Source organism: Gavialis gangeticus, unplaced genomic scaffold (assembly GCF_001723915.1).
Source record: "Gavialis gangeticus isolate Ggan-Ray unplaced genomic scaffold, GavGan_comp1, whole genome shotgun sequence".
Lineage (NCBI taxonomy): Eukaryota > Metazoa > Chordata > Crocodylia > Gavialidae > Gavialis > Gavialis gangeticus.
Window position 1 is genome coordinate 77,316,215 of NW_017729024.1, and position 21,697 is coordinate 77,337,911.

General features: G+C 41.0%; 1 protein-coding gene across 2 annotated transcripts in view; it reads right to left on the minus strand.

Annotated features, from left to right (window-relative positions):
- MCC (mutated in colorectal cancers) overlaps window positions 1-21,697 on the minus strand; it is a 377,421-nt gene that overhangs the window by 127,029 nt on the left and 228,695 nt on the right. For both annotated transcript variants that reach the window (XM_019517272.1, XM_019517273.1), the window contains one exon: window positions 11,620-11,733. In XM_019517272.1, the coding sequence (XP_019372817.1) occupies window positions 11,620-11,733 (114 nt within the window). The remainder of the gene's footprint in view (window positions 1-11,619; window positions 11,734-21,697) is intronic.

Below are 21,697 nucleotides of genomic sequence, written 5' to 3' on the forward strand. Positions count from 1 at the left end.
AAACAACAGCTTCACAGAAATACTAGATACAGGTTAAGTGCAAGAAAAATGGAAAGAAAAAGCTGCTTACTGTACCTTTCTAAACCAAATTTCCTGTGATATACTTTGATGACCACAAACAGTGTCTCAGCATTATCCAGTTCAGTGAATTATCTGCACAGTGTGTGTGTTTTAAAAAAAAAACCCTGAAAGGACATTTCTGATAGTGTTTAATAATTATTTTTCTAACAATAAATAAAAAGCCTACAACAACAGATTTAATTTCTCTGCGCCCTGAAAAGCTGAATAATTCCTTATCTTGACTGAAGATATACCCACTCCCACTAATGGACTCTAGCCATTCTCAGACATTATCAGACTTGCTTTCTGTCTCTCATCATTGCACCATTTTTCACAATAATCTTTATACAGTGACAGACATATAACGTGAACAACAAAGAGCAACAAATGTTTTAAAGATATCAGTGAAACGTGTGCACTGGAACTATTTCAAGTTCTGTTTAAAAGGGTCACTGGGGCAACAAAATGTGGAAACACAAAAGGCAGAAGCAGGAACCACTATGCCCTAGGAGAGGCTGCAAGCTGGTTTGGTGGGAAATAAGCCTAAGGATACTTGGCTGGTGCGTCCTGAAAGGTGAAGTGATTCTTCTTTAAATAGCATTCAAAAGGGGGGAACACATAGTTTTGAATTGTACAATCTAGAGAAGGAAGGGCATATCAAGTCTATCTACTAACCAGGATTTAATAGATTTCATAAGATTTTATAGACATTAGGGCTGGAAGGGACCTTGCAAGATCATTGGGTCCAGCCCCCTGCCCAAGGGGCAGGCTGTCAGCTGGGGTCAGATCACCCCAGCAAGATAAGCATCCACACATTTCATAAAGGTATCCATGGTAGGTGCTTGCAGCACTTCTGTGGGGAGTCTATTCCAGACTCCGGAGACTCAGACAGTAAAGTTTTTCCTTTTGTCTAGTCTACAATGGCCTTCCAGCAGTTTGTGACTGTTAGACCCTGTTTTCCCTTGGGGTGCCCTGGTGAACAGACGTCCTGCCAGTTCCTGATGAACACCCTTATATACTTATAGGCTGCCACCAAGTCACCCCTGAGCCTTCACTTCTCCAGGCTGAAGAGTCCCATGCCTCTCAGCTTCTCCTCATAAGGCCTGTTTTCTTGACCTCTCATCATGCGTGTGGCTCTCCTCTGGACTCTCTCAAGCTTCTCCATTTCCTTTCTAAAGCGTGGAGCCCAGAATTGGATGCAGTACTCCATCTGAGGCCTCATTAAGGCAGAGTAAAGCAGGAGAATGGCTTATTGGGTTTTACTTGACATGCATTGGTAGATGCAAGCCAGAATTTTATTTGTTTTACTGCCTATTATTCAGTGTTTACCCCTAGGTTGTGTCACACAACACAGCTTTTGGCCCAAACTTACTCTGTGTCACTCAATGTTAAAATGAACTTTCTAATATTCAATCTAAAACTGCCTTTTGCTTATTTAATTCTGCTGTTGTTATTAAATGTCATTTCATTATGCTAAATTATTTCACCTCATTGTTTACATCTTTCAAATATCACAAGATTTTTCATGCCCTCGTCCTTTCCTAGCCAAGATGCATGTATTTAGTCCTTTTAATCCATCTTCAACCTTACAGTTATGACATAAGTGACTCAGACTCCCCCCTTCCTCTTCAGCTTTGTTCTGGCCTCCTATCTAGTTGCCTGACTGACATTTAAGGGCATTGCAGAGAGAAAGTACAAGGATAAGCTACAGATTCCTGAATGGGATTGCAATTGAAGACCAGGTACCAGAAAAAAAGTGGTTTTGGTAAAGTTTTTAGGTTAAGCAAGCTAACCTTGTTCGGGGACAAACTACAAGTTGCTTCATTGAATCAATTTACCATGTCTGAGAATGCCTTTGCCTCTTAAATCTGATCTTCTGGATAAGAGCCATAACATGAAACCACCACCAGAGTATCAGGATTATGAAGTGAGAGGATAAAAGAAAATATTTCAGCCCCAGGATATCAGCTCAGCAAAAGTGTGTCATTGCCTGTTAATGCATAGAAACCTACCATAAACAAAACAGTAACAGCCTCATCCTTTGTGTTACCCTTACTGTACTCAGTTAGACGATTAGACCAAATCCTAACCTCAGTGCTATAGTAACAAACCCCCAGAGCCTCAGGCACCTTCATGAAGTAAAAGTAATTCCAGTAACAAAATAATTCAGGAAGAGCAAAAGTCATGACTTGAATTAGTTTTAAAAAAGCCCATATACACCAAAAAACCAACACCTGCCTAGCAGGCTCTAAAGAGCTAACATTTTTGTCCAAACAACAGAACGGTTTAAACTGAGTGGGATTGGAGGTTGTCAGACATTTTTATTTATAAAGCTACTTTCATCCTGCCTGACATTCCCTCTTCTTCCCCAGAACTCTGCGCAATGCAAATCCTACCATCCTCCACTCATCTCTATGCCCAAATCTCAAATTTATTCCAAACTAGTGTTAGCTCAAAAACTTGCACTTCAATATTAAAAACATTTCTCAAATTTTCTGGTTTGGAGACAATAGAAGATTCTTCCAAAAATTTCCACCAGATTTCCAAGCAAGCTTCATTTTGCCATCTCCCCTGTAGAACATCGACTCAACAGGACAACTTTTCCACTCCTAAAACTTTCCAATTTTTTTTTAATAAGGCTGTGATCTCAAGGGTGTTAATTCACTTCCAGGCTTTTGCAACTAATTTTTGCAGCCACTAGATAGACAATTAGTAATCAATTCCTTATGACACTTATATGTTGCAGAGTTCACAGGATGGATCCATACGAATGCTAAGAAGTTAGCTGATAGTTTCCATCCTGGCATTTCCCTCACCATGTCTCCAGCCTTCTTCTAGAGCAGTTCAATTATGGGACACATCCACCACCTGTGGTAGCATCCTCCCAACTGACCACATTCCCTCCAGCGTTTGCCTGTTTCTACCCCTTAAATGTATTTAAATTTCAAGTGGGGTGAGATACCAACAATATAGGATCAATATGGGATTTTAATATTAATTTCTAATGATTTTAGCTCACTTATTGAATGACAGAATGTGTCTTGATTTCAAGTCATTTACAATAAAACAAAATAAAGCTGTTCCTTTTGTGAAGTCAAGTCTCCTCATCCAAAAACAAGAGTATGAAGTGTTTTGGATTTCCCCCTCTCTAGGAGTCTGCTCCTCCACCTTCTCTTCTGTCTAGCTTACAGAGAAAGGCGTACTACTGTACTGATAAAGCTGGGTAATTCATGTGTGGAGCACTGTGAGGTTGCTTGTGGAATTACCGAAGGAGCAGAACAGAGAGGAGCAGTAAGTAGCTTGAAATTCTCAAATTTCAAACCCCCGCTGCCCATCTCCAAATACATTTTTTTCATGGCATCAACTGTCAATATTTTTCTTTAAAAAGAGCATAACAAAATTGCCAAGCTCTGAGATATATGGCACATCCCGACAATGAAGGCCTTTAGGAATGTGTTCTTTTACCCGTCCTAAAGAAGAGGGGACCTCGAATCAACTTTGGAAAAAGAAACATTTATAGAAATTCAACTATATGTAGCTTCTGTGTTTCCTTTTCTGCTACTGAAGACTAATCAAGCTTTAATGAATATTTTAATCCTTATAGCTCAGCTTCTCTTTTTGCAGCATGTTAAAACAAGAGCATCATGAGCTTTGCCTATTTTTGGTCTCATGGATTTCTGCAAATATTTTCCTCAGAGCCAACTCCCTTCTAAAGCTTCAAATTCACTAGTTTTGTAAGAGTTCAAACAAGAAAAATGTCCATTTGGCAGAGGTAGGTAAACTCTATGCATGGCCATGCATTATAGCTTGGTTTAAATCAAAACCAGAAGTGGACCTGCATTCGTTTTGTATCATTTACTGTGGGTTACACGTCAGAGATACAGAAGTGCTTTTTCGTTTTGGATACAAGAGGGCAGAGTGGGTTGTTTTAGTGTTAGTTAGGATGTGCAGTAGTTTGTAGAACTATTTACAAAAAGTTATTAGTAGTGGCATAAGAAAGAAGGGACATATGAGGAGCAGGGAGAGGAAGGCAGATTTATGAGATCCATGGATGGGGATGTAGTAGCTTGTTCTTGCTGCCTGTGCTGAAAGTCAAAGCCACATAAGATAAATTGGGATATCTGAGGCATAGGATATGGCAACAGACAACATGCCATCTAAGGAATGGGCAAGCTGGTCTCTGGAACAGTAAAATGCTTCTAGAGGAGTCAGTGAACCTTAGAAGCAAACCGTCTCATGCTGATAATAGCAGACAAAGGCCACTGTTACACATACTCCGGGGGTGGGAGGTGGTACTTTAATTAGAGCAGCTCCAAGAGCCACTCTAATTAAAAGTGCTGCCGCATCCCCTGCATCAGCATCCTCACATTTAAAAAAAGGTGGTGGGGTACTTGAACTAAAGCTCATTTGATCCCCACTGCCATTTTTAAGCATGGGGATGCTGATACATGACGTGCAAGAGGCTCCTGGAGCATAGCAATTGCTTCGCTCCAACAGACTCAATTAGTCACACTAGAATTAAACAGGCGAGAATTCCAGCCTCTGCGCTCACGTATAGGTGCCCAAAAGGAGGAACAAAAACATGGGGAAAAAACTGAAAGAAACAAAAGGGTAGACATTATAGCTAGGAATGGAACTGATAAATATGGCAGGAGACTGATCTGAATTTTTACTGCATGACTATACTGCTTCTAGTAGCCTAGCTAGCTTGGGTACTACTGCATGGCACTGCATTGATCTGTGTGCCCGTTCTGTTCCTTCCTATTTGCCATTTGATCTCATCCCTGTAATTAGGCTTCTGTCTCTTCACTCCGCTAAACCTTTAAATTACTCCTTTTTATATAAATTCTAAACAACTTCTCTCTCTTCCTTTTCGTGTTTGCTGTCCCTGTACTGCTGATCTCACCTCTTATTTTTCCTCCTCGTTTGTTCATTTTGGAGATAGCAAACAGAACAATTCAGGGACCAAGTCTTTCCTCGCTACACATTTGTCTTCCAATGACCTTACCTCTTCTCATGGCTTTTAAACCCACCTATACTCTGATGGTCTCCAAAATCACTGATATTTCTCTCCAATGGGCCACAGACCCATTGGAGACACTACAACTAACTACAACAGTGAGTTTAATAATGAGATGCCACAGCAGTCATCTGTTCTGATGCACATCTGAGATGTTGACTGAGCTGAAAGAAAGCCCAGGAAGACAGAAGTAGTTCAATATTGGTTAAATATGGCTCATTATGGTAATTCAAATGCTATTCTTCAGTCCCTTTGAATACAGATTCCTAGTCATTAATCTACTTGCTCTATATCTGAAATGTATGCCCTGTGAACTTTTGAATCACAGAATTATAGGACAGGAGGAGTGAAAAAAACCTCTGGAAGTTGTTTAGTCCAATTCCCAGCCTGAAGCAGCATCATCCCTATCCAAATCATCCCATACAAATCCTTGTCTAATCTATTGCTAAATCTACAACCTAACCTACCACAGGTAAAGGAGGGGGACAATGACTGTCAGTGTCCTGCAGCTGCAGATGTTATCAAAACACACTTGAGAGATCCAAGAAAGAGGGTCAAGCCCCCCACTACAGAGAAGGCAAAACAATGCATTCTCTGTACCAATCTGACCAAAGGGTAAAATTCCTTCCTGACCCCAAATGTAGTGATCTGCCTGATCCTGAGCAGAGGGGCAAGACCTTCTAGCCAGAAATCTCTAGGTTTTAGTCCCAGCAGAACATTTAGCACACCCTAATCAAAATCCCCAGTTTGGCTGCAACCGATGTCCAGTGAAAAAATACCCCATGATATGCAACAGGAGGAGAAAAACATTCCTTCTTGGCCCCATGTGGCAGCTATTCAGATTGATGAAGTGATACATTTTAGAGGTGACAGGTTTTGATGAGGACAAGAATGGTGGAGTGCAGAAGGGAAGAAAAAGATGAAAAAATAATTCCAAGATTGAGAGTCTGTATGAAGAACTGAATGCTAATGTTAATAATAAATCAAAGTGAAGGGAATACAAACAAAGAAGAAAACATGTTTTAGGCATACTCAGCTCAGGAGGACTGCAAGAATGGTCATGATGCATCGTGTTTACTTTATATTTTTAATATGGCCTCCTTATTTCCATCAACTTTTGCAATACCCTCCACATCCACCACAACTTCAAATAAAATAAACATGTGACTTTAATCCCCTTTTATTAGTGTTCTGATCTCTATAAAGGATTAAGTTCAACAATTCATTGGATCTTTTATCTGTCCTCTGGAGAGTAAAACGGGAAACAGCTGGTATTTAGTTGGGGAATACAGAACACAGGGAAGAATCACAAAGTAGCCAGACTATAACTCCCCACTACAAGGCATCCCTGCAGTTTTACAAGTTAAAAACTTCCATTTTTAAAATGTTGGGGTTTTGATTAGAAAACAACAACATGTTCTACACAATGTGGAAACTTCATGAAAAAACATTTAGTGGAAAACCATTTTTTGGTCCAAAAAATATTTCAGCAGAAAACTGGGGACCAATTATAAAGCACTATAGAGCACTTACATGTGCTCTTTAAGGAACTCCAGCTATTTGAAAGCAGTAATAACCAAACGAGAATGCCCCCAAAGAACAATGGATTTTCTCTCTTCCTTTGGCATCATGATAAGGGATCTATTTTTCCCCACAGTCCTCTTTGCAGGTGCATGTCCTGTGGTGTTTATTTTAGGGGAGGGAGAAGAGGGCAGAGACTACTTTTCAAACATCTGAAGCAGGCGGGCACCCCTGGGTGACACTTAAACCTCCCTGGATATTCCATCGCTGACCTCAGAGTAGCTGTTCTTAGCCAACAAAGCTTTTAAAATGTATGGGAAACTGCAGAACAAGAAATCATCACGGACTAGATTGTGTTAAGTATGGTTTAATCTGAGACTACGAATTATTATCCCATTACTTCGAGCTTTTATAAGCCCCTTGCCCCTTAGTGTGTTAACCTACTTTGTTTTTCACTCTCCTGCCCACCTTGCCTCTCTGCAGTGCCTTCTCCTTTTTCCTCTCCCCTTTCCTATGCTTTGTATTCTAATCACTCCTTTCTATTTAGTAGCTCTGTTTTCTGCAGTCCCTTCACAGCATTTGCTGAAGTAAGCCCTCTGCTTACAAAAGTGTACGTTGTAACATCTCTGATTTAGTTAGTCTATAAACATTCAAATCCCCCCTGCACTTTGCCCGACTAAACCAGCAAGGCTAAAAACCTTTCAAAAATTGCCTCCAACCTTCCTGACTGCTCTGATTTTCCCTGGGGTCAGCACAGAATTTGCCCTGTACCTCCTGGGCATAGACTCCTAATGGACACAATTCAGAATCTGGTCCACTTTTTGTTTTGGGTTATTTTTTTTTAATAAAACAGAAAGAGTACCTACATTATAGTGGTTTTACTTATATTACTAATACTACCACAAATTATTAAAACTAAAAACCTAATTTATACACAGGTTCACCTTCCTCGCCTGTTGTGTTTCTTTGCTTTTGGAAATCCTCACCATGGCAATGCAAATAGACCCATTAGCTTGAATTTAATCTATATCTATCCTTTTGGGTCAATTTCATCCTTTGGCTCTCCTGACCCAACACAATGTCATAACATTTGGCTTGTAATTACTGTAGAGGATGATTTATTTGCTTTAAAAACTGTTTTGGTTGGATTCTTAAAATTCAATATAAACAGTTCAACTGATCTTACTTTTGGTTTTTGCAAAATATACATTTGGATGAAATGCAAGTTGGCACTACCCTTAGAAACACCAAACTTTATTACTCTTAGCTGTTTACACAGTTCTCAGGACTCTCTAGGATCAACAGCCAAATATTTCACACCCTCATAACACTTTACAGACATTAAACAATTAATGATAGAGTTTTTGCTAAAGGCAAACAAGGCAGGTAAGCCCTCCCTGGTAAGAAGATTGTCATGGACGTAGGATTTCTTTCATTGCCCTCTGACAGGGAGTAAGAACCTTGACTAGATAGACCAGTGGTAGCCAACCTTCTTGGCAGACATGGCACAAGGTAAACCCTGCACACTCCCTCAGTACCACTCCGAACCCCACCCCTTGCTCGACATGTTACTGTGCTTTCTGTGTTCTGCTTGATCCACTGCTCTGCCTTCTTCAATCTGCCCCACCATTGTGTTCCCTGCTCCCTCCCTGATCAGTCGCATGCCACACAAAGAGGCTGCTCATGCCACTTACAGTATATGTACACAGATTGACCACTTCTAAAATAGACCACTCACCTGACACAATCTGGAAATTCTTAACTTCAGATTATTCCTCATCTTTCCTCAATTTCTTACTATCTTTCTCATACTAAAAAAAGGTCTCAATGTAAAAGGACATGTGACTTTTATTGTTTAGTACTTTTGCAAACTGGAGTTACAAAATGCAACTGAACTGATCCTTAATGAATACCTAATAGCAAGCAAAAGCAACCTGCAGCCCTGCTGATCAAATTTAGTCAATAAGGGCTACTATACAGGTGCAGGGAGCCTGCTCCAACCTGCTGGAAATCCAATGCGTCAGAGCAGACTCAATTAAACGAGTCTGCTGGACCATGGATATGAATGTGCTCCAGCAGATTCTAGTATCACATGCATCAGTGTCCCCATACTGAAAAATGGCAGTGGGGCACTTGGACCTAATGCTTGTTGAACAAGCTTTAGTTTAAAGTGCCTCACTGCCATTTTTTCAGCACAAGGATGCTGATGCACATGATGATCAGGCACTTCTAATTATGGTGGCTCACTTATTAAAGTGTGCTCCCCCAAGAAACACTTGCCAGAGTATGTGTAAAAATGCCCTAAGAGACCTCTACAGAGAGGGCTTGCAACAAGCATTTGAGACACTGCCGCTAAGTATTCACGCCTGGCCTGGTAGCAACACAGATTTATTCCCATTTTAATTGACAGGCTTATGAACCTAAACAAAATATAGCACAGCATGCAGCTAGTTTAATTTCCATGGGTGAAGATGAACCAGCAGGGTTTCATTTTTGTAGTTCTCCAGCAGCAGTTATATGCATTTATGACATCATAGGATGCAGCCATGCAAATAACTGCGGTGATATAAATTCAGAAATATAACTTCATTGCAAGCAAGCACACAAAAAATGTAAAAAAATCAGTACTATATAATATCATGAAAGCCAAATCTTAATGCATTTAATATATGTTAATACCAAATCAAAAAAGGTATATGCCAACAGGGAATCATCATTTATTGTGGTGTTTCAAATGGGGTTGTTCAGGCATTGATATTAAGCTGGAAGCCATTCAATTCTTTTATCAAGGATCTGGAAGTAAACATAAAACTATGGTTGACAAAATCTGTAGATGACAGATTGGAAGAAACAGTAAATAGTAATAAGGGCAGGGAAGACTTAAAGAATGCCTGAACAGTTTGGTAAATTAATCCCCATTCAAACAAAGGGCACACTTTTGTATCAAATTGTATCTCAGAATGGGGGACTCTCTTGGAAAGCAGCAAACCGAGAAGAATTTTAGGGATTGGAATGGCCAATGTGAATTCCCATAGAGATGCTGTGGCAAAAGAATTATTGTGAACTTTGGGTGTATAAATGGGGGGAGTAAAGAGTAGGGAGATACTTTTACCGCTCTGTGCCAGTGATACTTAACCAGGGTGCTATGGCATCCTGGGCTACCACAAGTCCCTAATAAAACTGCCATGGGGTGCTGTGCAGTATTAGCACTGTTAGACATGAAAGCCTACACAATTCACAAGATGAACCGAGAGATTTTCCCTAAATAAGACTCTACCATGTCAAAAACATTCTGACTTGTTTTGATCTTTGAGTTCTCTGCCATAGAATAATTATTTTATTTTTCTGTAGTCTAAAAATAAGCGAAAGCAAAGAGACAGCATTTTCTGAGGAGTGTTTTGAGTCTAACAAGGGGTGCCTTGAGTCTAAAAAAAACCACTGCTCTATGATGAGACTACTCCTAAAATACAGAACAGTGGGTACAGTTCTACTGTTGTTTTTAAAAGGAGGTTGAAGAACTTGGAGAATATGAAAAATAGAGCAGTGAAAACTTATTCAAGGGCTGGAGAAAAAGCCTTGGAATACAGTGGCAATGCACAGAGGGTGCACATGTACCCCTTGACAGGCCATGCTCCGCAATTAGGTGATGGACCGGGGGTGGGGGGGGCCAGCGGGAGTACTGGTGCCCACCCTGTGAGTGCCGGCCAGGGAGTGGGAGTGCTGCGGCCACTTCCAGAAGCCAGTGAGTGAGACTGGCTGTGAGGGGACCCCCCCAGTCGGTGGGATCAGCTGTGTGGTATCCCCCAACCCCAGTCACTGACTGGTTGCTGGGGGTGAGGGGGGCACATCCTGGCCCCTCCCCCTCCTCGCCAAGTAAGGTGGCACCAGTTGCCCATGCTGGAACTCTTATGTATATGAACTCTTTGTATTTCTATTCATTTACCTTATAAAAATTATTATTTGAAACCAAGTACCACTGTGGGGAAAAAAACATGCTGGTTATTAAAGGACTCTAATCTAGCAGAAAAAGGTGCAACAAAAAACAACATTTGGGATTTAAAGTCACATTCAAATTAGAAATTAGGCACAAAGTTTTCCTAAACAGTGAGGGTTGTTAGTTCCAAACTACCAATGATGGCGTCTCAACTTCTTGATGTTTTCAGATCAAGACTGGATGACAACCCTTAGCCAAACACAAGTTCCTGGATACAGGTGTAACTGGGTGAAATATTTAACAGCCAGTGACATATTCAGAGTCAGATTAGATAATCCAGTGGCCCCTTCTGGCATTAAACTCTAAGAAACTGAGTACATTTTTATATTCAAGTCAATGGAGGGTATCTGAAACGTGTAAGAGCAACAGCCTTTGCAGACAAATGTTCTGTGCCTAAAGAAGACATGCAACACAGAAAGCTATAGTTCAAATGTTATCATCCCCTTTCTCTGCCTGTCTTTATCCTGCTCTGAAAGAATATTTTTTAAGAGTTCATATCTTATTCCTATTTAATCTTTGGCTTCTTTACTGAGCATCAGTTATAAGGGTGATCATATTGATGTTGAAACCTGCCCATTACAAACTTGACTGGAGACAGCCAAATCATTTCTCCTGGACTAGTGAGCAACTACAGAGTAACAATGAATTTTGATCACTACTAATCTTGGCTGTATTTGTACTGACCAAGAAGTTAAAGGCTCCACAGTTAGTCACTCAAGCCAACCAGACCTTGCATCTATTTATATTTTCTAATCTATTTTAAAATATTCCCTATTACTGCTGATTATTTATGCTGGCTTTGAACCAAAAAAGTTCAAGAAATAATTCAGTTAGCTCAAGTTATGCCATTAGAACATACAAACATAAATAAATAAAAACTGTGACAAAAAGAAATAAATTCTTCATGCCTTCTTTTAGCTGATGTTTGTGTTATGGTGCAGTTTACTCTCTTTTTCTGTTTGAAAGGGGAAAAAAACCCCAACCTTTGAATAGCCCATTTCCAGCATCTTCAGCCACCACTCACCTGTGCCTTTGCCAATTTCTTTTCCAGCAGGTCCCGTTCCCTTTCTGTTTGTTGCAGTCGTTTATTAAGCTCCACTATGTCTCCTTTTAGTGATGCCAGGGCTGCTAAATGGAGCTGTAAAACAATCAAAATATATCCAGGTTAAACTGTACCACGTATAAAATACCAGATCTAGACATAATTTAGATAAATAGAATAGGAATGGATCTTCTGTACACACAGACTACCGTGGGCATTCCCACTTCAGAACCAAGAGGTAATCAGAACTACGTTTAAAGATAATCAACTAGTAAAAATAATCTGCACATTAAGGAATGCCTGGAACTCTCCACTTTTTACATAAGCTCCTCATACGAACACACACCTAAACAAAATAAATACAATGCAGCATAATATAGCTGAAAGTCTAGGTATATTAGCTTTTCAACACTACCTCCATAGAAGCTAGATTAGAGACTTGTGATGAAGACCCCCCTGAAATTCTGGCTCAAAGTCCCACCTGAATGATTTCCAACACAGTCTGTCAGCTTGCTAGAAAGAACAATGGGGATACAGCAGAGTTCAATATGTTACTTTGCAAATAACAGAAATGCCGTTTCAGAGCTATTCTGAAGTTGTCATTTTCCCCAGGTCTCTTGTTGGGGAGTCTGAACAAGTAAAATTACAGACGTTCAACAGAAGGACTCAAACTGCATTTCACTCTTTTGATATTTTATATAAATTAAATAATTATACTAATGACAAATATGTCCTTATAACAGTGGTTCTCAACAGTTTGTGATTCAAGGCAACCCTCAGAAATTGCCAGCTTTTAGTTTTCACTTGTTTTTTTGACTACAGATAAATAAAGCAATTTTTCTGCTGCAAAGAACTCAAAGACCACAACAGGGTAGAATGGTTTTAACGCTATGGATTCCTATTTGAAGTCTCTGGGCATATCTTGAGAAACATGTCTGCATACTTAACAGTGCTACCATTGCTTGGTACTGCACGGTACCCCTAAAAGGATCTCAAGGCATCCCGGATGAAAATCACTGCTTTATAATCTGCAGCTGCCTTATAAACTGTAGCTTGGTGACTAAACATAGTTTATTTCAAGATATTGATTCCAAACACTTTTGGATACTCTTTTGAATCTGCAATTTTGGTCTGCTGTCTCAGGGCTGTTGCTCTCTGCATTTTACTCTTGTATAAAAAAATATGATAATCTCCAATTAGAATACTAGAAATTAAAATGCAGTGCACACAAATACCAGAGAATACGCTATTAGCAGCTAAACCAAAAGATTGAGAAAGCACCCAGAATGGAAGAGAAGAACCAAAAAAGATTGAGAAAGCACCCAGAATGGTAAGGATTGCGAGGTGGAATTGACAACTGATATCTATCTGATGGCATGTGGAAATGGATGATAGGCTCAGATAACTGGGACAAATGGACACCCTAAGAAGAGTCAAAAAAAGATTTTTATTTGGAAGATGTTAAAAATCCATCACTTTCTTCTGTATTCCCAATTACCCAGTTCACAGCTGGGAAAAATGCATTATGGGCCCATGATGGTGAATACAACTAAAATGCCAAAGAAAAAAACCAGCAAGTAATACTGAAGTTCATCTTTGTAGCACTGGAGGAACAATTCTAAGTTATATTGGGTAAGAAAACAAAACTGACCTTTCACAATAGATGAAACAGTAAGGCAAATACTGCTGAGTTGCCAAGACAAACCTTTCTCTTTACTCTTAAGGCCAGACTCCTCCTCTTTCTCACTGGGCTGACATTTTGTTAGGAGGGTTTCCTTTATATTACTTTTATTGTTCTACCTCCACTGAAACTGTTAATGAGTCTGGTTCTAATATAATTTGAATTATAACCCCCCCCCCAAAAAAAAACAAACAAACCAAAAAAAAACCCCAAACCCCCCAAAACAAACCCAACAACAACAAAACCCAAAAACCACCAAATTCAATGCTGGGAACCAGTAAGCCCACAGATGCTCAGATGTCTGGAGGGATGAAAAGTTTTTTTTTCCTGCAAAGGAAGACTGAGATGGATCCAGCAACTGCATCCTTTGCATACAGCATTGTGAGTACTTCAAGATGTCAGTTTGGGTTTCAAGACTAGTATTTTTGCTATAATTTTTCAGCTGTAAACTCTGCAGTTTTCATTTCAGTTTGGGTCAGAGGCTGAGGAGACTCATTTGACAGCTGGATGTCTTCAGCTGCTTTTTGTTCAAACATAATTCTATTATGACAGCTACACGCTTTAAAAAAATAAAACTGTAAACATCTCTTTTTTTTTTAAATGCTGCAAAAGGATTTGGTACTTATGAAAGGAGCAGTTTACAGCTATTGAGGAAAGGCACTCTTCCAAATATGTGGGCCAGTACACCTCAGTTATCACTTCAAAATTGCCTATGCCAGCGAAATGTTTGGGATCTTCTTGATAATTTCTTCCAGCCGTGGTGAAATATATAATATTTTCAGGATGCGGTCAAACCAAGTTGATTTTCACTGACCAAATCTGACCCAGTTTTGGAATCCTGGTCCCAGTCACACTGTACCATGTGGTTCCCTTAGTAGAGGTTTTTCTTGATTGAACTTCAGTATCTCAACACCAACTGCAAAACTCTATGCTAACCTGCAGATTGAGAAGCATTTGTGATTTTTTTTTGCCCTTCAGTTCTCTGGGTCTGATTCTGCTCTCACATTCATTTGACAAAATTCTTTACATTATTCTCCTGAATCTCCTTTTCAATTATTCCAGTCATTGCTGGCCTGAGCATACAGCAATTTAGCTGACCCATTCCTTGATTTTACTGATCCTGGTATCCAGCAGCTAAAAATTGCCAGGACTGAGATATATCAATGAACATGAAACCACCCACCCACCTTTCTAAATAATCAGTTTCTAGCACTATTGTCCTCATCCCTCTGTGTCTGGATCTCTCCCCTTCATTCTGGATACAGATTTCTCTTAGGCGACTTGATCCTGGCACTATCCCATTTCTTTTCAGTATCTTCACTTTAGTATCAGGGAGGCTTCTGCAGAACCAAGAATCTGTGTTAAGTTACTAGTAGATCATCTCCCATCTCACTTAAGCTACCATAATTTCTTTCTTTCCCATTGTTGGGATAACTCCACTCCTAGTTGCTAGAACATCAAAAAAAATTACCAGACATCTGTTAACCAGAGGCCAATGATAAAGGTGAGGTCTAATTCTGGAAGCCCAGAGGCAACAACTCCAGTGTTCCAACTAAATGGCAGATGGTGGCCATGGAAAAGATGCTGTTTTGCCCAGGTTAAAAAATTCATAGACTTTTTTTACTTTAGTTCACCCATACTTTGGAGAAGAGAACTGAAATTTGACATGTGGTGGCCCTTGTCTCAGGGATATGCCCTTTATCATCATTGTGGAAATTCACCCAAATCTGGCTAAGTTATTAAAGACTTAAAAAAAAATATTGCAGTTTCACATGACGAGTAGAGACCACTTGGATTTAAGTGGATAAATTCCTACTACCCTGAGTATGTTCCCTTGCAACTGTAACTATGGGCTTTGCCACGTCTGAGCATCTGAATTAAGAAAAGGGAGCCTGTGTCCTGTGGTAGCAATTCCATGTGGATGAAGCATGGGGTATAAAGATGACTGACTCAAATGCAGAAAGGCCAAAAGCCAGACTTGGATATAGGGTACCATGCAGAGTGTAAAATGGAACAAGGTAAGCAAAAATAATGGAACTGGGACAGAGGCAGGACTCAGAGGCAGACAGGTTGTGCCAAGTAACGAACATTTATTTCCAGGTTGTGAAAGCAGACCTGAAGATTCCCAGGTCTCACCCTTCTTTTGCTGTCAGCAAATGTCTGATAACTAAGGCAGTGTCCCAACCCCTCTATGGGATTGGTCCAGATAAAAAAAGAGAAAGTACTAGTGTGATGATGAACCACTTTGTCAATTCGAGTTATAGAAATCTGTTTGTGCATCTGAAGGTTTTGTTACATTTGATTAAAGAGCACATCATAATGCCTATGTGCCAAGGAGCAAAGTATGATTGTGTAAAAACCTTAATTCTGGCACTTCCTATGCTTGACTTCACAGTCTCAATAATATATTTACTGTAGGGCATGGGGATGTGTATGTACGTACATACATATTACACACACATATATTTTAAACTAAAGCTTAAATGCTAGAGAATTTGTGCCTCTTTGGTACCATGGGACCTTTTTTTGGGAACTGCCTTTTGTTAACTTGCCAGAGGGGTTTAGGGGAGTTGATTTTTCAAGCACTATATTTATTTTCTACTTTGTTCACTCTTGTTATGGCACTAGTCACCCCCTACATTTATTTGTGCACTTTTCTGAGAGACCTAATTGGCTCTTGACATTAATTCTCAAGTATTTCACAAGTTAACATTACACGCTTAACAAAAATAAAGTGGGAAATGTTTTTGAGAAAAAGTCTTTCCAGTGTTTTGACCAGCTGTCACAGATCACAATTCGGCTCATTAGATTCATGGAACTCCTATCATCGTTAAGCACGGCCCTCATTCTATAGTTCAAATAACAGCTACAATTCTTTAAGCTACATAAACTGCTATTACATAAATAAATAAGGAAACATCTTTTTTACACATTGTAATTCAATAATCAACAACTGCTTTTCTAATGAAATACAGGCAACCCCCGCTTAATGTTGTTTTGCTTAGCGCTATTTCGCTATAATGCTCATTTTACACTGATACCTGATTCCACTTAGCAGTCAGTGAGTTTCGTTATAACGCTCATGGGCATTGTACAGATGGCGGCAAGGAGAGTACATTAGTACCACAGCGCATCAATAGCGTGCAGCCTCATTGCGCAATTTAGTGCCAATTTGTTTGTGTTTCCATGTTGGTTCATCAAAAAAAACCTGGTTATTTCACTTAATGCTCAGTTTTTCGGGAATCAATTAAGAGCACTAAGCGGGGGTTGCCTGTACTAGCCCAACAGCTCTCATACACAAGTATAAAAAGGATAAGAGGACGCTTAATTTAAAAATCAGATTAAAAAAACCCCAGATTTCCTCATCTGTGCTATTAGTAAGACTTGAAACCATCAATGCTGAAAGATGGTATGTATTTCACTATATATATTTTCTTTTTGCAGTTCAGTCAAACATTAGGTATTTTCACCTTGGTTTCTATCACCTTACTTCAATGTGGTAAATTCTTTTGAGTGAATGCTATTTCAGACTAGCATTTGTACCAACTAATACTTGAACAGGGCGGGCAACTGTTTTGGCAGGAGAGCCGCTGAATGAGTTTTGGTGAGCTGTCCAGGGCCACATGGGTAGCCCTGCCCCTTGGCGGCAGTCCTGCCCCCTAACTGTTGCCCTGCCCCCAGTCTCCTTATTGGGACCAGAAGTCCCACCCCAAACCCCTCACCTTTGCTACCAGAAGTCCCTCCCCTTGCTTCCCTAGAAAGGGGGGTGTGTGTATGGTGAGGTGTGTGGGGGTGTGTGGTGGAACATAAGGTATGTTGGGGTGTGTTTATGTTGGTGGGGGTTGTGGGGACAAGGTGTGGGTGTGTGACATTTGTGGGGTGTGAGGGAGGGTGGTGGGGATCCCCACAAACTCCCCCACATGATGCACAGCCCTCACGGCTGGCAGCAGCAGCAGTTTGGGGTGCTCAGGGCACTAGCACCCAGCAGAGCTGTGCGTGGAGGCGAAGAGCTCAGCCAACCCAATCGTGGGGGCTCTGCGCAGTACAATGGCAGATCCTGCATTTGCACCCAGGGGAACCCTGTGCTGGAGCCAGCTGCCTTCCCCACCCCCTGCCGCAGGCCCCTGGAATCTGCGGGTAAGCAGGGGGCAAGGCTCCCTCCACTCCCTGTGGAGTCCGGGGACTTGCAGCAGGGGGTGGGAAAGGCAGCTGGCTCCAGCGTAGGGTTTCCCCTGGTGCCAGTGCAGGAGCTGCAGGTTGGCTGAGGGGAGCCCCCATGATAGAGTCAGCTGGGCAGGCTATGCTCCTTGCCCCTGCGTGCAGCGCTGGCTAGAGCCATGCCCTGCTGGGCTCCAGGGCCTGCACCACGCATGAGCACCCTGAGCACCCCTGCCTGCTGCTGCTGCCGGCAATGGGGGCTGCTCGCAATGTGGGGGAGTGTGTGGGGTGTCCCCACACCCACATGCTGCCCAGCCAAGCTGCCGCCAGCCCCAGCCCCATGCTCCTGCCCAGCTGCAGCTCCCCACTCTCCGCCCCTCTACCCTACCTCCTGCCCAGAGTGAGCAAGTTACCTGGGAAGCTGAGCAGGTTCCCATGGAGTGGCTGCAGCAGGGGCAGCAGGAGCCCCACCTGGAGGCTGCGTGCTGGCCAGGGCAGGCCCTTCCACCTACGAGGGCAGGAGTGAAGTGCAATAGGGTGTGTAGGCAGGGGTGTGTATAAGTGGGCGCCTTGCTCGCACCTTTGCGGACAGGAGGTCTGGGCAGAGCACATTTGTTGGTAGGTGCCCACGGGCCGGATAAACGTGCCTTTTCAGTTAGCCTATAAAATGCACCTCTCCCTTGCCTTAGGATGGTTTAGACAGGGATACTTCTGCTCTGAAGGGAGAGGGAGGAAGCTGGATTAGATGACCTCCTGAGGTCCCTTCCAACCCTACTTTCTATGACCCATCTCTAAATTATCTTGTTTGGCCAACAGCAGTCTTTACTGTCGACGTAGCATCTAGCACAATAGCTGATCCACCACTGGGGAATATAGGTAATGTTCAGTTCATGTACTGTAACAGAAAAAACATGAATCCAAGTAAAAATGGTTGTGTGTGATCTTAGTATTGTTTCCCTTGTCCTCCTTTTATCTTACTTTTAACACACTGGTTGCATCTTATCTTGATCTGGCTCTAAAAGTGCTTATGTCAAGGACTGTTTTTTACTCTTATAGAGAGGAATTCCTGTAACTAGGGCTGCTAGGTACTGCTGTAATACAAAAGAATGAGAAACTCAACGAAGGGCTAAAATGAACAAAGAGGATATGAGGTGAAACTAGAATTTTCATTTGTTTTGTTCAGAAAGTAGACTTCAATAATCCAAGTTATCTGTGACACAAAAATGCCATTAGAAAAAACAACACAGTGTCCCTTTAAGGAAAACTAATTTATTTGTCAAGGAAGCCATAGCTGCGATTCTGTGGCACCTAATAGTGACAGGATATGAAAACTGGGGGAGGCAGGGGGAAGAGAATGGAGGCAGCCAAGTGAGATACTGTTTTCTTCTGAGTGAACAATAACAGATGAGGCAGCGTTACTGAAAGACGCATAAAGCTCAAGGTGGGCTGAATCTTAATGGCATAAAATTACAAAACATATTAAAGACACAGCAGTTCATAACAATTAAGGCTGTATAACCAGACACCATTACTGTTTTAGTGTGCATTAAATACGGATCCAAGCCCTTAGGTTGCAACTCCCAGGGAGAATTACATGAGCACAAGTAAGAGAGCTCTCGGACAAGGCCTGCATTGTTCATAAATGCTTCTATTGATCTAATTTAGAAGGTATTGAATTCTCGCATTCTACAGAAATAAATAAATGTAGTAGTGAAGAACACAATCAATCCAACAGAGCAGGCAAGACCAACGTATTTTACGGTGATGACTGAAATGGCTTAAAATAGTCCTCTGTTACTCTTTTATTTTTTAAACCTCAACCACTGTCCAAGGAAAATAGAATTTTTCTCCTAAAAGAACTCATATGTGTATGTGCTATGCTGCACATCTTAGCTCAGAAGCCATGTTTTCTATTAAATTTAATTACAAAGGCACAAACATGCATGCGACTCAGGCATACATATGCCACACACAACCCCTCTCTAGTCTTCTAGCCAGCTCAGCTCAGCTCATTGCTTGCGTGCCTGCGGGGCAGTGATAATTACAATTACCCACTTGAGCACAGAATTCTTGTAAGCTACAATGCCTTGCCAGCTCACAAGAAGCAAGAAAACTGAGTAGGAGCAAAAAGCTGGGAGGTCTACACTAGCTCCTGGGATTGGCTTTGGATTAGCGCCAGTTCAGCAGCAGTGGAAGGCCCCTTCCCTGGCAACATTAAAAGCAGAGTCAACTGGTGCATAAGGACATAGCATCTTACCACAGAACTCCACCTACATTCATTTAAATGTATTTAAACGGTAATGGTCACCATTAATGTGGTGGCATTTGCAAATACCCACAGTACACTGCTACATCAGTACAAGGGAAAAATGTGCGTGATCACTACAGAGAGTAACTACTGAAAAGTTATTATGCATCAGATATCACATTGTAGCGAAATACGGCTTAAAAAGCAGCAGCATAAATATAGGCAAAAGGTTCCTGATCTTGACTCCCAACTCCTTTGTGACCTTGGGTAAATCATTTCAAGCCTCTGACTTAATTTCCTCATTAGTAAAAATGTGAATAAAGGATACCTACTTCCATGTCCCATAGGGGTACAGTAAACATTGGTTAATGACTTACTGTTTGCACAGTGCTCTAAACACATTGTTTGCACTGGGCTTTGTGAACTGCTCTAAGTCAGCATGATTAATATTAACATTTGCAGAGAGGAAGTTATTTATATCTATATATATATCTATATATATAAAGATTACTGACAATCAAACAAGGACAGATGCAATGTCAGTGTGGACAAAATAAGAATGGAGCACAGGGAAATAGAAAGTCTACTGTGTGTGTGATGAGTATGTTGGAGGAATGCCTATGAGGTCCTGGACTGAATTCTGGCAGAGAATATTATGAACTCAGAGGTTTACTGGCAAGAGGAAACCATGGAAAGAGACTTCTGTTGACTTCAGTGGGTTGCTGACTAGGACTTCTAGTGGCAAAAACCATAAACTATAGAAATCATAAACAAAGAAGAGCTGCTTATGAAGCTAACCACCTACAGAGCATTTTACACATTTTGAAACAGCCATGTATCCTGATGTATTTTGTCAGTCAGCTTGATGCACACTTACAGTTTTCCTAAACAGAAAGCATCACATCTCAAGTGAAATAACTAAAAATAGTTGCTCTAATGACATGATTTTACTATCTGCAGTGGTGCTATGCCTCTGTTAGTCTCAAATATAGCAAATGCAGAAAGGGAACCTAGAAGTATCTGTCCGTGCATGGTATAAAATGAGTTGATCATTCCATTTTCCTTCCCCTCCTGTCCAGCCCCTGAGCTGAGTTACTGTAACAAAAATTCAAAAAGCCACAAAAACATCACAATTGTGGTGTGATGGGGGTTGTGCAGACGACAGACATCCTCATACATTAGAAGTAGGGCTTTAGCCTATGGAAGCTTATGCCTTTCTGAACGACTTAGTCTTTAAGAAGTCAACCAGCCTTCCCTTTTCCCTTATATATTAAAAGCAAAGAATACCCAACTGTGTCATTAAAGCTGTGTATTATCTTGACACAGCAAATTACTGCCTGACCACCTTAGTTGTTACTACCTCTCCTTTCACCTTTCCACCATCCTCTTTTACCTTACGGTAGAGACAGGGGTGGCACTTTGTTTTTCCAGCCTGTAAGCACTACAACTCAAAAACAAACTCTCAATTGGATCCAAGAGCCAAATAAAACAAAACCCCTCAATTTTAAGAATTCTACCAAATTACAATCTCAGACTGCCATGGCAACGTGTGAAATTCCAGGAAGTTTGAGGCAGGACACAGAGTTGCATCTGACTGCTAAAAATGCAAAATGCAAGTGGACTTCCATCTAGAAGTGAAGAAACAGCAAGAGAATAATAAATACTGGTTAAGCATCTCTCAACCCTCCTTCAGAATGAGAGAAGCTACCAGGTAGAAATAACTAAAAGTGATAAGGACTAAAGGGAAAAACCAGTGTGTATTATACATTTTTATGCGGTATTGTGCATGACATGCACTGGAACAATGACAATCACATTTTTAATATCAATAAAGGAATTTGACCCACTCAGGATTTTGAATTTAGGAACTTAAATATTTAAGACTTTACACGTATCAGGACTTTGCCATTTGTGAACTTCACTGGAAACGGAATACATTGCAGTATATCCAACCAATCCATACTGCCATATGG